The sequence below is a fragment of the Pteropus medius genome, unplaced genomic scaffold (assembly GCF_902729225.1).
Source record: "Pteropus medius unplaced genomic scaffold, Ma_sr-lr_union100, whole genome shotgun sequence".
In the NCBI taxonomy this organism is placed as follows: domain Eukaryota; kingdom Metazoa; phylum Chordata; class Mammalia; order Chiroptera; family Pteropodidae; genus Pteropus; species Pteropus medius.
This window is the reverse complement of record NW_024355205.1, coordinates 84930-101629: the sequence shown is the minus strand read 5'-3', so window position 1 is coordinate 101629 and position 16700 is coordinate 84930. Positions and strand designations below refer to the sequence as shown.

Here is a 16700-nt window from a genome sequence, read left to right as displayed (position 1 = left end):
CTTCATTCAGCTGCTCAGGTTCAAGTACCATGCAGGCAGAGAGTTTAATTTAACCAATTAAATTTTGCCAGCAACAGAGGTAGAGAACTGCAAAGGATTATTCCAAAGCATGTACTAGAAAAATTAATTACTTATATAGCAAAAATTTGAGCACTCACTTTATGCTGCACATCAAAATAAGTTCTAGATTAATTAGAGTAAAATCAGAAAATAAAAATTAAGCTAGGAAAAAACTAGAAGAATCACAAGTTAACATTTATTTCTTAGAATTAGGAGAGAACTTTTTAGACATGAAAGCAATAGAGGATATCATTAAAAATATTCATTTGAATAACAAAAATATTAAACTTCTATAATTAAAAAAGCCAACAAAATTAATAGGCAAATAACCAGTCGAGAAAAATATCTACAATAAATATGACAACGTTCTGATACCCTTAATATGTACAACCTCATTCAAATCAATAAGTATACTAAAACTCCACCTTAAAGTGCCCAGAAGCATGAACAAAATAGTTCACAACAAAAAGCTAATGAATCGAATTTCACCTCATGAGTACACCTCAAACAATAATCAAATAGTTTTATATTAGTAAAGACAAAAAAATTCTAAAGTGAGGGTATGTGAAATAGATATAATCACATTTCCTGCTAATGAAAAGTGTAAACTGGTATACCTTTTCTAAAAAGCTAATGGTCAATACAATCCAAGAATCTTAAAAATGTAATACCCTTAGACCCTAAGAAAATATGTATGCATAGAGATGCTTATTACAGCATAATTTATAATTAGCATAAAATCGACAACTACCTACATCTTCAACAATAGGAAAATGGTATTTTTCAAAAATTCACTAATAGTATGAGACAATACTCATAATGTGAAAAAACAGGAATAAAATTGTTTATATGCTATTCCAACCTTGGATGATATGTGTCTATAAGTGTGTATATATATTCCAAAAATGTTTTAGATTATTTCTGTGATTCCATTTTTTTTTCTTGGTAGCTTTTGTATTTTCATAGTTGCCTACAATGGGAATACATTGCTTTTATGGTCATTTTTAAAACAAAGATTAGGGGTACTTCCATGTTAAAAAAGGCCCAGGCACTGTGGTTAAACATGAGCCATGAGATCACCGGGTGAAAAAGTGACTAAAAAGCTATGGTACTGGTCATCATTTCTGGAGTACTGCAGTGCCAAACACCATTTTCTATAAGGGGTATTGAATGAGAGTTGTGTTCAGACCAGAGTGACCAGGAGTATAAAGCATCTCCAACCAGATATTATGAAAAACAAGGCTGAGGAAACTAAGACTCTGAAATTTAGGAAGGTTAATGGAGAGGTAAGTACTCTTCAACGAACTGGATAAATATCCTTCAGAATTGGCCAAAAAGGGATTCTAAGTAGGATAGGATGTTGGATTAGATGATTAAAAGTTTTTCTAAGATATGATTCTAAAAGTAGAAAAAGGAGACACTGTCTGAAATTCTTTTAAGACTGCTATGCAAAAATTATTATCTGAATTAGAAATAGTCAGATTTCATGTCAGATTCAGGCAGTGTGGGGAAGGCAGTCTTATAGTCTTTCTTTCAGTCTTGTTTTGACCCTCGACTCACATACCAAATTCAGAGGAATCTTTCCTGAGTTCTGTAACATTAATCAAGTTTGTATTTTTTAACACTGGTGTTTGGTTTGTTATTTGTCTTTAAAACAGTGAGGTATAACTGAAAGAAAGCTATATAGCAAGACCTGTAAGTAGTTAAAATGGAACTAAAGATGAAATCTGAGTAAGCTCCCCAGCTACTTAAGTTTGAATTTAAATTTATCTGCTACAGAAAAAGAATAGGAGAAAGGCATTAGATGTAAATGCAATACATAAAGAAAACAAAATACAGGAACAGAAAATTAGTCTAAATCTTGTTTATTTTTCAACACTTCACAGGAATCATTGTGGCGAAGTGAGAAAAACAGTTTTGAGGGCAGAGAGACATTCATCAGTTTAAATCCCTACTCAAATGTTCCCTGGCTAGGTGGTGACTTGTTTAACTTCTCTGGGTCTTAATTTTCTCATCTCACAAAGGTTACAGATACCAGTTGAGATGCTGTGGTGCTAACTATGATATGTAAAGCACACTCCTAGCATATTGTGGATGCTTAGTAAGTAGTAATTACCTTCTTTTCTCTTATACTTTTAATAAAAATAACACAATTATACTCATAATCCTGTACACTATAATGGTACCACTGGTATTCTGTACTATGCTAATTTAACTAAATGGGGAAAAAAAATTTTGATGGCAACTTTGCATATTCAAATATTGTTTATGCTTTGACTGCATCATTGAAATTACTGTGACAATTCTTATTACACATATTTTTACTTTCAATTAAAAGTAAATGTAACTGGAACTGATGAGTTATCCTCACACAGTACGTTTCTGACTATTCGATTCTATCTTATCTACAACTACTGTAATTTTCATAAGTTTTCAAAATTAGAGACTTGAAAGTGAATAGCATATTAGTTAAGTTCCCTATACTAATCTTTGTTGCCTTATACAAATACTTTAAATAGATGTTCAGAAGAATAGAAAAGTGAATTAAACATCTCAGTATTGTTCCAATATTTCTTTAGTTATTTCCCTTATCTTAGGATAAATGATGTTTTATTTCTCAATTATCGTCAAATAAACCATATTTCATATATATACTTTTATTTGTGGTATGGGCATACCTCTACAAGGAAAGCCAGATGATTATTTAAGTAGAAGAGAGCAGTTTAGGACTCAGCTGGCCACTTGACTTCTCTCTTGCCCTAAAAGTCTTTAGAAATCACCAAGCAAATATTACTCTTCAGAGAAGGTGCTAACTTCACCACCTGCCCGAAATAATTTAATCAGCAGAGCTACAATATCCCATGGGCTATTTTGCAGCACAAACCTCTAAAAAACAGACAAAACCATGAAGCTCCACATGAATTCAACAGATAAAAATCTCTGTTTGAGCCTGACAGGTAAAATTTTCATTGAATACTCCTTTTTGTGGTACTGGAATTTAATTTTCTGAAAGGTGTAATTTTTGCTGTCAAATTTATACCATGTTCCTGCAAAGAGGTAATGAAACAGAATAGCTGTATTTATGCATGATAGCAAACATATATGATACACAACAAAAAGTTGTCCTGATATACTTCTAAAATACTCTATTGCTATAATTACTGATTATATAGTAGTGTATATAATTATAAGAAAGCATAGAAAGGTAACATTTTAGGATCATAACCCTAATCTCAAGGCTCTCCTATTGTGTAAATATCGCAACAAGCTGTTAGAATTCCAATTCTCCTTCAATATAAAACCTCATCGTAAGAGAGTTCTAGGTCATGCCATAATATAACATCTTATGACAGGGTATTAGAATAAAGAATCAACCAGGTCTTAAAATAAACTGTCTTAGAACCAAAATTAACAGACAGGATATAAATATTTCTGCACTAACTTTATTTAAACACCAAGTTCTATGATATAAACCAGCTTTTTAAAAAAGAATATACATGTATACATACTGACATGGAAAAAGAAAGAAGAGCAGATACTTAAACAAATCTTGCTAGTATTCACTAACAAATCAAGATTCTCAAGGAGTAATATCTCAAATGAATAATTAAAAACTTTTGTTTAATACCAGATTATACTATATTCAAATCTTTACGATTAGGACCACAATGTTAAGACAGCATGACTGAGAGAAAAGAAAATGTGTATATAATTATAAGAATTAAGGAATGTACTATACATTCCTTAAAAATAAACATTAAAGTTCCCACTTCCTCCATTCTTACCAGTTTACTCCTGAAAACTTAATAAATAATGAACAAGAATGTGGTAATACCTCGTTAGAATTTCATTCCATTAATGCTCCAATGTTATAATGAATTACTGAGCTATCACTTTGCTTCAGTTAATATGTCTATGTAAGCTTAAAAAGCTTGAAGGGTTTTGCTCTACTATACAAAAGATGAGAATACGAGAGAGGAAGAGAAAGAAGAAACTTTCCCTTTAATTCAAGTTTGATGTACCTTATTCTAATTTGTGATCTCAAAAGCAGAATGATCAAGATAGAATAAGATTAAGGATAACATGCACTTCTTTCATTTTTTTCCTTTGAAAACAAATGGGCTTCTATTCTATCCTGAAAGGGCATGATATATAACATGTCATAACACCTTAAAAGTATAATATGGAGTTTTAAAAAATGTGGTAATTATTTAAAATTATTCCTGTTCTCTCCATAGGTAGAATAATAAATTACTTAACAAAAAAAGCCACCAATTAATTTTTAAGGCATAATTTTTGCAGTAAATTTTACAAGTTCAATATCCTTGCATATATATATTTATTAAAATGCCATAGATAGACATCACTACAACCATGGTCCCTAGCCAACAGGTGATAAGGGTGCACTGAAGTTCTGTACAATTACAAAAAGAATATATGTTTTTTAATCTGTATGAAGCATTATGATATTTTCAAAATAGACTTGGAAAATCAGCCATTTTAGATGAACCCATACAGTAGCATGGAATGAATTTTAATTTTACACTGTTATTGAATAGAACTCACATATTTAACTATATTAACTGCTTCTCAGAAAATAAACATACTAGCAGCAAGGAATGCTGAATTCATTTTATGGAGCTGCACCATAGGAGTTGCACTCATTATTCTAACTGCTGGCAATACTTTCTTGGTATTTCATATTATCTTTTAATATAAATGCTGCCTCATAAACATGACTGTCTGGTGAATTTCACCCAATGGATGATAAGACACAATATTATTAAAAGCAAAAGTCCTAGATTTCCATGCAACATTTTTTACTTGTTTTGGGTATTAATTTAGCAATTATTTCTTCTTGGTAACATATAGAAACAAATAATGATCGCATTAAAATGTACTGCTTGTAGGTTCAGATCAAATTGAAATTTAATTTCAGCTTTTTAATAATATATCATCTGCATACCATGCAAATACTGCAATGTACCCAAGCACGGAGGTAAAATTTTAAAGAAAAGCAGTGAAGAAAAAACATAAAGTTCCACCTACAGGCATTCCTCTGTCTATTTTCCTTGAGTCCTGGAGATGACATGGATATGAGAACTGAACAAGAAAACAGAAGCTCAGTGCTGGTCAGGTGGAACCTCCAGTTATCAGGCAGCTCCCCTGATGTGCATCTTCTGGGATATAGAACAAAGGAAGTGAGGCTGAGGGCAGAAGCAGGTTTTTCCAGATAAACTGTATTAAGCCTGTTAGTTTTCTGCTGATGGCTTAAACAGACAAATATCAGAATCTAGTGCCTCTATAAAAGCCAAATGCAAGCTCTCAGGGCTCTGGTGTGCAAAGATGTATGCACAGATCTGGGGCCGTACCAAATGCTGTTCAAACTGGGGGGAGGGCTGAAAATATACCAAATCCATCTGAATTTGTCATCTAGGCACAAAGATGCATTAGTAACATACCAAAAGAGAAAATAAAACTTGCTGTCTAAAAGTAATAACGATTAAGAATATAATTCATTTCTAAACACATAAGATATCTTTAAATGTCCCCCTATTTCATTTTTAACATAGCTTTAGCCTAAAGGTTCCTTCAAATTTAGCAACATTAACCAGTGGCTTGGAATGTCCTATATATTTTTAATAAGTATCTTAAATCATCACAATTCCAACACTTACAAACACTTGTCAACAGTCTTTTCCTGTTTCAAAATAATATGCTCTAAATCCCACTCCCTCTGGTGCGTTCTGAATCACAGCTTCATCAGTCACTTTCACTCATGTTCAGCTTCTCTCTCTAGTCTCTTTTCATACAAAAGGTATGCATGTTTCTCATAAATTAAAAAAAATTCCTCTCTTCAAGGCAACCAACCCTTCTCTTCTAACTCCTTTCTTTCCCCAAGCTTTAACTTTTGAAAGCATTGTTTCTACTTTCTCATTCATTCAAATATTTACTAAGTATCAATGTACCAAGCACCCATGGTCACAGTGGCAAATAAGGCAGAATAGCCCACTCAATTTCCTAATCCTCCTCCATATGGTTTCCACCCTGCCCCATATCCACACGCCCATGCTGCTAACTTGTTTCCAATAACATCACCAATTAGCTTTTAATTACCAAATTAAATGACCCTCCTCAGACTATATTTCACTTCCCTCTCTACGATATTACATCCTTCTCTGGCAAGTCCTTGAAATGTTCTCAGCTTAGTGACACACTTAGCCTCTAGCCTCTGTGGCTGATTGTTCTCAGCCTCCACTGTTAAGCAATCAGTCTCTCCTTATGCCCATCCAGTGAATGCTAGTGATTCCTAGATTTCAATCCATTCATCTCTTTTTATCCTGCTTGCTCTTCATGGGTGACTTCACCCAAACCCAAGGCTTCCAGTTCCACCTATATGGTGACTACTCCCAAATCTAGTTCAGATCTTCCTCCTGAGGTCAAACAGTCCACTGGACACTTCTACCCTAATGTTTCATAGACACTTTAAATTAAATATGCTCAAGACAGAATTCACTCAACAAGAATAAAATATTTAAGGAAAACCCTAAAACTGTTAAATTTAGTAAAGTTGCAGCATAAAAAATTAATATACAAAAATCTGTATATAATGAACTATCAGGAAGAGAAATTACAAAAACAATATATTTACAATTGCATCAAAAAGAATACTTATGAATAAACTTAACCAAGGCGGTGAAAGATCTGTACATTGAAAACTACACAACATTAATGAAAGAAATTAAAGAAAAATCAAAAAATGGAAAGACATTCCATGCTCATGGACTGGAAAAATTAATATTGTTAAAATGTTTAATGTAATCTCTATCAAAATTCTAATGGCTTTTTTCACAGAAATAGAACTAACAATCCTAAAATTTGTATGGAATCACAAAGTCCCCAAAGACAAAACCATCTTGAATTTTTTAACTATGTATGGTGATGGATGGTCACTAGCCTTATTGTGATCATTTCTCAGTGTATACAAATACTGAATCATTATGTTGTATATCTGCTGAAACTAATATAAAAAGTTATATATCAATTATATCTCGATTAAAAATAAATGAATAGCCACCACCACCACCCCCTCCCCGCAAAAAAAAGCAAACTTGAGAAAGAAGAATAAAGCTGTAGGTATCACACTCCCTTATTTCACACTATATTTTAAAGCTATAGCATTCCAAAAAGTACAGTATTGACATAAAAACAGAAACACAGATCATGGAACAGAGAGCACAGGGATAAACCCATATGTAGAGATGGTCAATTAATTTACCATAAAGGAGCCAAGAATATACAACGGGGAAAGGATAATAAATGTGTTAGAAAAACTAGACATCTACATGCAAAAGAATGAAACTAGACCAAGATATTACACCAGACACAGAAATTTACTCACAATGGATTAAAGACTTGAATATAACACCTGAAACCACAAACTTCCTAGAAGAAAACATAGGTGGTAATCTCCTTGACATCAGTCTTAGCAAAGATATTTTGAATCTGACTCCAAAAGCAAAGTCAACAAAAGCAAAAATAAACGAGTGGGACTACATAAACTAAAAAGGTTCTGCAAGCAAAAGAAACAATCAAAATGAAAAGGCAACCTACTGAATGTAAGAAAATGTTTACAAATTATCTATCTCATAAGGAATTAATATGCAAAATATATAACAAACTCATACAAGTCAACGACAAAACACAAAATCCGATTAAAAATGGACAAAGGCTCTGAATAGACATTATTCCAAAGACATACAGACATTATTCCATAGTTAACAGGTGCATGAAGAGATGCTTAATTCACTAATCATCAGGGAAATGCAAATCAAAACCACAATGAGAATATCACCTAACACCTGTTAAAATGGCTATTTTCAAAAAGACAAGAAATAACAAGTGTTGGCAAGGATGTGAAGTAAAGGGAATCTTAGTGCTCTGTTGGTGGGAATTTAAATCGGTACAGCCACTATGGAAAACAGTAAGGAGGTTTGTAAAAATATTAAAAATAGAACTACCTTATGATCCAGCAATTCCACTTCTGGGTATTTATCCAAAGAAAATGAAACACTAACTTGAAAAGACATCTGTATCGCCATATTCACTGCAGCATTATTTACCACAGCCAAGACATGGAAACAACCTAAGTGTCCACCAATTGACGAATGGATAAAGAATACGTGGTATATATATACACAATGGAATATTATTCAGCCATAAAAGAGAGTGAAATCTTACCATTTGTGACAACACTGCTAGACCTCAAGGACATTTTGCTAAGTGACATTAAGTCAGACAGAGGAAACAGATACTGCATGATTTCCCTTACATGTAGAATCTAATCTTTTTTTTTTTAAAGGCAAGATCACGGATATAGAGAACAGACCGATGGTTGCCAGAGGTGGGGGTAGGGAGTGGGCAAAATGAGTGAAGGGGGTCAAAAGGTACAAACTTCCAGTTATGAAATAAATAAGTCATGGGATTATAATATACAGCATGGTGACTATAAAAGTTTTCATCATATAAAAAAATTTTTGTAACTATGTATGGTGATGGATGTTAACAAGACTTATCATGGTGATCATTTTGCATTGTATACAAATATCAAATCATTCTGTTGTACACTTGAAACTAATATGATGTGTCAATTATACCTCATTAATAAAAAGTTTAAAAATAAAAAATAAGTCCACCAAAAAAATTTTTAAAACATTGAGAAAAAAAAATCAAATAACTAAATAAATGGAGACACACTCCATGTTCGTAGATTGGAAGACTCAGTATTGTTAAGAAAGCCATTCTTCCCAGATTGATCTATAGATTCCATACTATCCCTATCAAAATTCCATACTATCCCTACCCCTATCAAAATCCAAGCCTGATTTTTTTTTGTAGAAACTGAGAGAAAATGATCTTAAAATTCATACAGAAATGCAAAGGAGCTAAAATGGCCAAACCGATTTTAAAAAAGAACAAAGTTGGAGGACTTCCCAATTTTAAAACCTACAACAAAGTTACAGTAATCAGGTATTGTGGAATTAATTGTCCTAAGGAACAAAACTGAGAGTCCAGAAATAAACTCTTAAATTTATGGCCATTGGTTTCTGCAAAGATGCCAAAGCCAATTCAGTGGGGGAAAAGACAGTCTTTTCAAAAAATAGTTCTGAGACCATTTAATATCAGTATGTAAAAAAAATAAGACTCTTACATCACATGAACACAAAAACTAACTCAAAATGGATCATTAAAAAAAAGGATCATATATCTAGATTAAGAGTTATTAAGTGTTGGCAAGGATGAGGAGAAACTGCAACTTTCATACATTGCTGGTTGGAAGGTAAAATGGTACAGCCATTTCGGAAAACAGTTTGGCAGTTTCTCAGAAAGTTAAACATAAACTTATTATATAATCCAGAAATTCTAGTCTTAGCTATATACCCGAGAAATGGAAACATATGTCCATAAAAAGGCTTGTATATGCAACTTTATAGCAGCATTATTCACAATAGCCAAAAACTGGAAGCAATCCAAATGTCCATCAACTGGTGAATGGATAAACAAAATGTAGTGCATTCATACAATGGAATATTAATCCAGCAATTAAAAAGAATAATCTACTAATACATGCCAGAACATGAATGAACCTCAAAAATTTAATACTAAGTGAAAAGAGCCAGACACAAAAAAAGCCTACATCTTATGTGATTGCATTTGTATGAAACGTCTAGAAAAAGCAAATTTATAAAGATAGAAACTGATTATTGATTGTCTGGTGCTGGGGATGCAAGTAGGTATCGAATGCAAACAGGCAGAAAGGAACACTATGGGTAACGAAAATGTTCTAAAAGTGGACTGTGGTGATGGTAACTATAAATTTACTAAAAATCACTAAATTGTACACTTATACATAGATGAATCTTGCAGTATATAAATCTTGCGGTATATAAATCTTGCGCAATAAAACTTTTCTAAAAAAGTATTTCTCAATTTAGCCAATACCAAAAAGTCATGCAATTTTGTGGATTTATTGGGAACTTGCCTGCAGTCATGAATAAACTGACACTTTTACTGCCCCCCCCCAAAAAAAACAGAATTTGCTACCATTCTCTCCCAAATCTCCTTTACCTGAATTACATACTCTGTGAATGAAAAAAACTACCCTAGCCAGAAATATGGGAGTCATTCTAGACTGCTCACAAGAGTCAGGAAATTCTTTTTATTCCACTTAAGTTTCTTGAATCTGTGTCTTTCTCTCCATTCTACCATTGCCTTAATTTGAACATTCTAAATAGTTTCCCAATCTCTCTTACTCTAGACCTGCTCTTTCCAATCTATCTTCTGTATGATTCTAGAAAACCTGCTCTAAATTGCAAACGTAACCCTGCCACCCTAATTAAAATCCTTTCAGTTCTGCAAATCCTATTCTGTCTCTGTCAGCAACAGTAACTTCTGAACTCTTTTGACCATGCACCCTGCCATGAGCAAAACCTTTTAACATGTACCCCAAATGTGTAGCTTTATATGTCATACGCATACATGAATTCCTCTAATAGTTTATTATGTAATATACATAAAAATTTAAAATTTAAAATGATGACATAAAAAAGAAAGAAACAGAAGTTTCAGTTTTCCTCTCCTTTCCTATTGTTTTGCATCCTCACATCCCTCTTTGGAGACCACTGGCCCAAAGGGAAAAGTCTGAACTGTTGTGCATGACATCGAAGGCTGTGTATCATTTGTTCCCTGCCTACGTCTCAATTTCATCCCTCACTACTTCGCCCACACACCATATGTTTTAGCCCTAACAAATTATTTGTAGTTCCCTTATTGAACAAGAAGTTAAAATTCAATTTGAATTCTTGAAATAAAATAAATATCTCTGGATCTTTGCAAATGTTCTTTCCTCTTCTTGGAATGTCCTTATTACCCTTTTCGGCCTGGTGAGCACTCATCATTCAGATCCAGCTCAACTGCTATTGCCTTTCTCCAAAGAGATGATTCCTCCTGCCCTAGCGTGCTTATTTCTATTATAATATTTTTAGATTATATTAAAATTGCACATTTGCCTTTCTGCTCCATAAGCTTTGTCATAGTTCTTTATATCCTTGAGGATAGAGGACAGTTATATTATTCAACCTGCGTCTCCATCACTTAAATACTGCCAAATGGTGGCTGAATAGTTTTGCCTTACATGGTAAGCTAACTCTTGAACTGAACCAACAAACTCTACCAAGTTTACCATCTATCATCATATCCAGATTTGTAACATGTTAAGCGTTGCCAAGCCAGCAGTATGCATAATCCGTACGTGAGAGTCACCCAAACAAGTGAGATTCCTCAGAATGCTCTGATTCAGATGATCTCTTCAATTTTGTGACTTCTATTTTTACTTAAATTTAGTCCTCATCATCACTGGGAACTGCTCCACCTCTAAGATGTCAAACTGAAATTCTTTGACTACAAATCCACCTCAACTATTTACGTGTTCTTCACCTTTCTGATGTACGCCACCCCTGTACCTCATATCTTGCTTATTTTACTGGTCTAGTAGGGCCTCCCCATCCAGTCTCAATTCCATGAACTATCATTTTAATCATGCTCTCATCGGCATCTAAGCCAATACATCATTTTTGCTACTCCCACCCCCAATTCTGTTTTAACCAAAGCATATTTGTTTTGGTTTTTATTTCTACTTCTGAGCCTAGTCCTGCAATTTCAGACTATCTTACCTAACGCTGATTCTCACAAAATTATTTCCTCCTTCCATGTCAACTTTTTCCCCATATTTCCAACCACCTTTTCCTTTTCTGAGGTCTCAGGGAAAGAGATGTCATTGGATCCTTTCCAAGAATAACCTATCTGAATATTTCTTTCTATCATCTCTAGGATCTTAACGAACTGAGCATCCTCGATTTCACTTTCTCTCCTGACCCTGAACCTGATTCTATCTCAAGTTATCTTTTCATTTTTTTCTTTTAATTCATGAAAGAATAGTTAATGTCAATGTTTACTTCTTAACTTCTCATATACTTCTGATATGCAATCTGGATTCTCCTTTTACAAATAGCTCTTTCAAGTCACCAATTACCTATTTATTGTCAAATATATCACTGGCGACCACTTTTCTTTTAAACTTTCTCCTCTCTGGCCTTCCTTGTCACTAAATTGTCTTGGTCTTCCTCCTGTTTCTCTGACCTCTCAGGCAGTGCTTTCCAGAGCTAAGCCTTAAATGTGATCGCACTGTATCAGGCTAGCCTTAGCTGCCTTTTCCCATATACTCCCACAATGATCCTCTCACCGTGATAGTGATAACTCCTAAATCCTAGCATGTTTTCCACTGTCAGTCACATTTCTGACATAGCTGGGTGATTTTATATTAAGGAGGAGATTATAAAGAACATTCTCTCATATGATACAACTGGACCCCGTGTTGGTCATTTAATTTTTTAAAAAGCAGTTAATACAGGAATCTATTAAAAACATATATACAAACGCTTTAATTTAAAATATAACCATACTTTATTCATAAATTCTATGAGTATAGGTTCACTGATCTGAAAATTCTTTCATGAGCCACCTGTACTGCAATGGATCAAATTTCCAATCTATTTTTAAAAGCAGAGCAGGAATTTAAGATGTGAAACAATCTGTGTAAAGAGCAGGAATTTAAGATGTGAAAATCTTTCAGGATTTTTATTATTTTTTCCCCAAATCTTTTCTAATTCTTAATTATACCCTTTACGCTAATTTTAAAGCTATTTACTTATAGTAAGTCCTCCAAAGCACTGAACTTAGTTTCCTTACAGTTCTCCTTAACACTGAAGTTTCATCACTGTATCTGAGAATTAAACTGCATATCACAGTAACAAGTATAAATGAGTTCAGAAGCAAACACAACTCACTCTGGGTAAGCTGTCAATGCAACGGTGGAAACAAAAATATTTAGATGTGCATGCAGACAAGCCACGAGCATTCAGCATGCTGTGGCTATATGTTTTACAGAGAAAATGGAGAATGGTTAAATTTCATAACTGAAGGTTAAAGAGCAAGTCTGTTTATTAACACCACGTTAAGTCAGGAATCTTATGGAAGTAAGAACAATATCCAATACTAGATCTCCTTGCCTCTACTCCTTTCAGTGGCACAGTTATTTCTAGACTTAAAATCTTAAGAGTGATTTTAAGATTTATGGAATGACAATCTTTTTAAAATGAAAGTAGAAAAATTATGAATGATCCCTAAATAATAGATAAGTCTATTCACGGCCAATTTCTCATGTTGTTAAAGGACTATGAAAACCTTAGAGGCATACCTCGAAGATACTGCGGGTTTGCTTCCAGATGACTGCAAGAAAGCAAGTATCGCAATAAAGCAAGTCACACACATTTTTTGGTTTCCCAGTGCACATAAAAGTTATGTTCGCTATACTGTAGTCTATTAAGTGTGCAACAGCATTATATATAAGGAAATAATGTACATCTTATTTAAAAAATACTTTATTGCTAAAAAATGTTAACCATCATTTGAGCCTTCAGTGAGTTGTACTTTTTCCTAATAGAGGATCTTGCCTTGATATTGATTGCTGCCGACTGATCTCAGATAGCCATAACAAATATAACAATAATGAAAAAGTTTGAAATATTGCAAGAATTACCAAAATGTGACACAGACATGAAGTGCGCAAACGTTGTTGGAAAAATGGCACCGACAGACTTGTTTGAGACAGGGTTGCCACAAACCTCCAATTTGTAAAAAATGTAGTATCTGCAAAGTGCAATGAAGCGAAGCACAATAAAACAAGGTATGCCTGTTTACCTATGCTTACAATAATGGAATTCCTTCCCCATGGAAAATAAAAAATTAAGACTTAAGATCATACCCTCCCTTTTCTATTGTCTATTATTCAAGAGACTATCACTAAAAAGTTTAAAGGAATGCAATATTTGAAGAACACAAAAACTCCCTGCTACCAGTATGAAACAAACAATAAGTAACTAGTTTCAATAATATTGTAGAGATTAGCTATATGTGGCGCAAGTGAAAGGTGAACTAACCCATTAACCTCAACGGAATATAGAAGCAAGAATCCAAAACTTAGTGGATGATATTGATCTATATTACTAACTTTGAGGGTTATTTTGTGTTTTTGTCTCCAATAGTTAGTTATTCACCAGCCTAGAAAAAAAGCTTCCAAATACTAACACAAATTGAATAGAACAACTGAAGGAAGTAATACCTTTTGTTTTCCCACAGGCTATTATAAAGGAAAAATAAAGGCAAAGACAATGATGTTCAAAAAATAAAAAATTATTACAATTTGAAGGAATTTTTCTTCACTAATGTCTTGAAAGAGCAGTTAAATTTTTTACAATATGCTACCCATGCTTTTGAAATATTAGTGCAACACTCAAGAGGAAAGAATTTTTAATGAATACTGATACTAAAAAAGCTTGATATGATGCAATAATCAATTTATGGTTTGTTCAAAGTTGAGAACTTTAATTGGCCTGTGGGTTGGATGTACTATTAAATATTGTACATAATTAGGGATGTGTGTATAAACAAGATATATTGGCTTAAATTGAATTATTCTACCCAGTAATATGCAACACTACCTAACCTTTTGCAAATTGCTGGCCTCTCCTGTTTCTCTGAATACTGTCATACTAAAAAAAAAAGAATGCCTCCGCACTGAGATGCAAGTTGACATTCTGCATAATCAGTGTCCCTGCCTGTCTTTTAGTATTAACTTAATTTTTTTTCTTCTCCTAATATTATATAAAAAGATGCTAGCTGACTAAGAGAGGGAACTAGAACATTTTATGAGAATTTCAAATCTCATTTTTAACCACTGATGAAAAATAATGTACACGAGTCACAGTTCACAAAATAAGAATAATGATCATGAAAATATACCACATGATCATTTAACATTCCCTCAACAAACTGGCCATGAACTTAATCTTTTACTATAACTGCAGTCAGTTAAATAGAAATCTAGCCAAAACGAGTCTGTTCACTTATAGTCATAGTAAGTATAAGCCTTTATACCTTTTATATTGAAGGTTAGTCATTTTTTTCCCAAAACATCCGAAGAGCTCACACAAAGAAACAATTCAGCTGTAAATAATATACTGGAAAATCCTAATCATTCAGTAAATCTAAAGGTCAATATTAGTTTATGTATGAAATACACTAAGCAGTAATTCAAAGTCTTTCTGGTTATTGAAATGAGTCTCCCTGAGAATAGTGATTTCACTACTTAATTGCTAATGAGTATTTGAAAAATAGCAAATTGGAAGGGTCTTGAGATGCTTGGAAAGTCTGTGGTTTTCCCTATTTTTCACTAGTGTTTTTCCCTGACCAGTAAGGGAAGGGTCAACATGACCAATTCTTCAGTGCTCTGCCTTCAGAAGTTCCCTAAATTTGAAAAACAATACTGCATGAGCTTTCAGCATGTGAAAATATAGCTCTTCACAGCTCTTAATTTTATAGATGCAAAAACTGAGTCTGGAAAATGTTTAAAAGACTTGGCCAAAGTTTCAAGATAGTGGCAGAGCAGGACTCAGCTTTGAAAACCTCTCAGTAGGTTCAAGGTGACTATGGGGTCAATTGCAGCAGCATAGCTCTCTCTCTTTACCACCATACCCTCTCCATATGGCCCAGACTTTGTACAGAATCTTCTTAAACTACATTTCTCAACCTCAAAGTTAGCACTGTGCCATCCAAACATATTACTTATAATGGTCATTAGTAAAAACTCTCACTTGGTACATGTTATAGCTAAAAGAATATCAAAACCAGTTACGATTAAATAAAACAGTATTAAACAAACTTTTCTTGATGTAAACTGATTTAAAGAAAAAGAGTACTTTCATCATCATCAAGAGAGAACATCTGACATCAATTAACTCTCATCCACTTTAAAGTGAAGAATTAAACACAAAATTACCTTTGAAGGTTTCAAGTTCCTTCCTGTAGAAAAAAAAAAATTAAATTGTAAATTTAAAATAATCTATTGCCAAGAGAAACTGCTCTTAGGTTATAATAAAAATTTATGTACTTTAAATGCCCAGTATCTTTAGATGTTCACATATCAATGCTTTACTGAAATTACCAATATAATTAGCCTAAGCTACTATTTTGTTTTTCTATTACCCTATTAAGGACTCAAAAAAATTTAAACTATTAAAACGCTGAAACCTTTTTAAGAAAACGTAGAGCATTTTAATGCCAGCTATGAACCATCTTGGATATATAAGAATCAGTTTATAAAAGCACTTGATTTTCCCTCCACTGATAAATTTTAAATAATAGAGTTTTAAGATCTTGAATTAAATATTATCCAGAATAAGAGTGGTTATTTCCCCTTTTAAATGAAAGGGGGAAACATATATCAAAAGATTGAGGTCCACAGCTCATCCTGACACTAGAGGGCCAAGCCTCCAGAAAATCCTCTGGTTGGTAATTTTGTTAGTGTCGATTAAGGATGCTGAAATACAAAGTTTCCTGGGGAAATGAAAGTGAGAGAAAATAGATGAACAACCGTTAAACATTTGTGACAAAGAAGTCAAAGCAAGTTGTTTTCAGGTTTTCTTTATAATTTTGTAACTTTTTTTCTCATTGTTAGTACTAAT

At 33.3% G+C, this 16700-nt stretch overlaps 1 protein-coding gene across 4 annotated transcripts in view; it reads right to left on the bottom strand.

Annotated features, from left to right (window-relative positions):
• DTNBP1 (dystrobrevin binding protein 1) overlaps positions 1 to 16700 on the bottom strand; it is a 125709-nt gene that overhangs the window by 50516 nt on the left and 58493 nt on the right. For all 4 annotated transcript variants that reach the window (XM_039857965.1, XM_039857964.1, XM_039857966.1 and 1 more), the window contains one exon: positions 16016 to 16038. In XM_039857965.1, coding sequence (XP_039713899.1) covers positions 16016 to 16038 — 23 coding nt within the window. The remainder of the gene's footprint in view (positions 1 to 16015; positions 16039 to 16700) is intronic.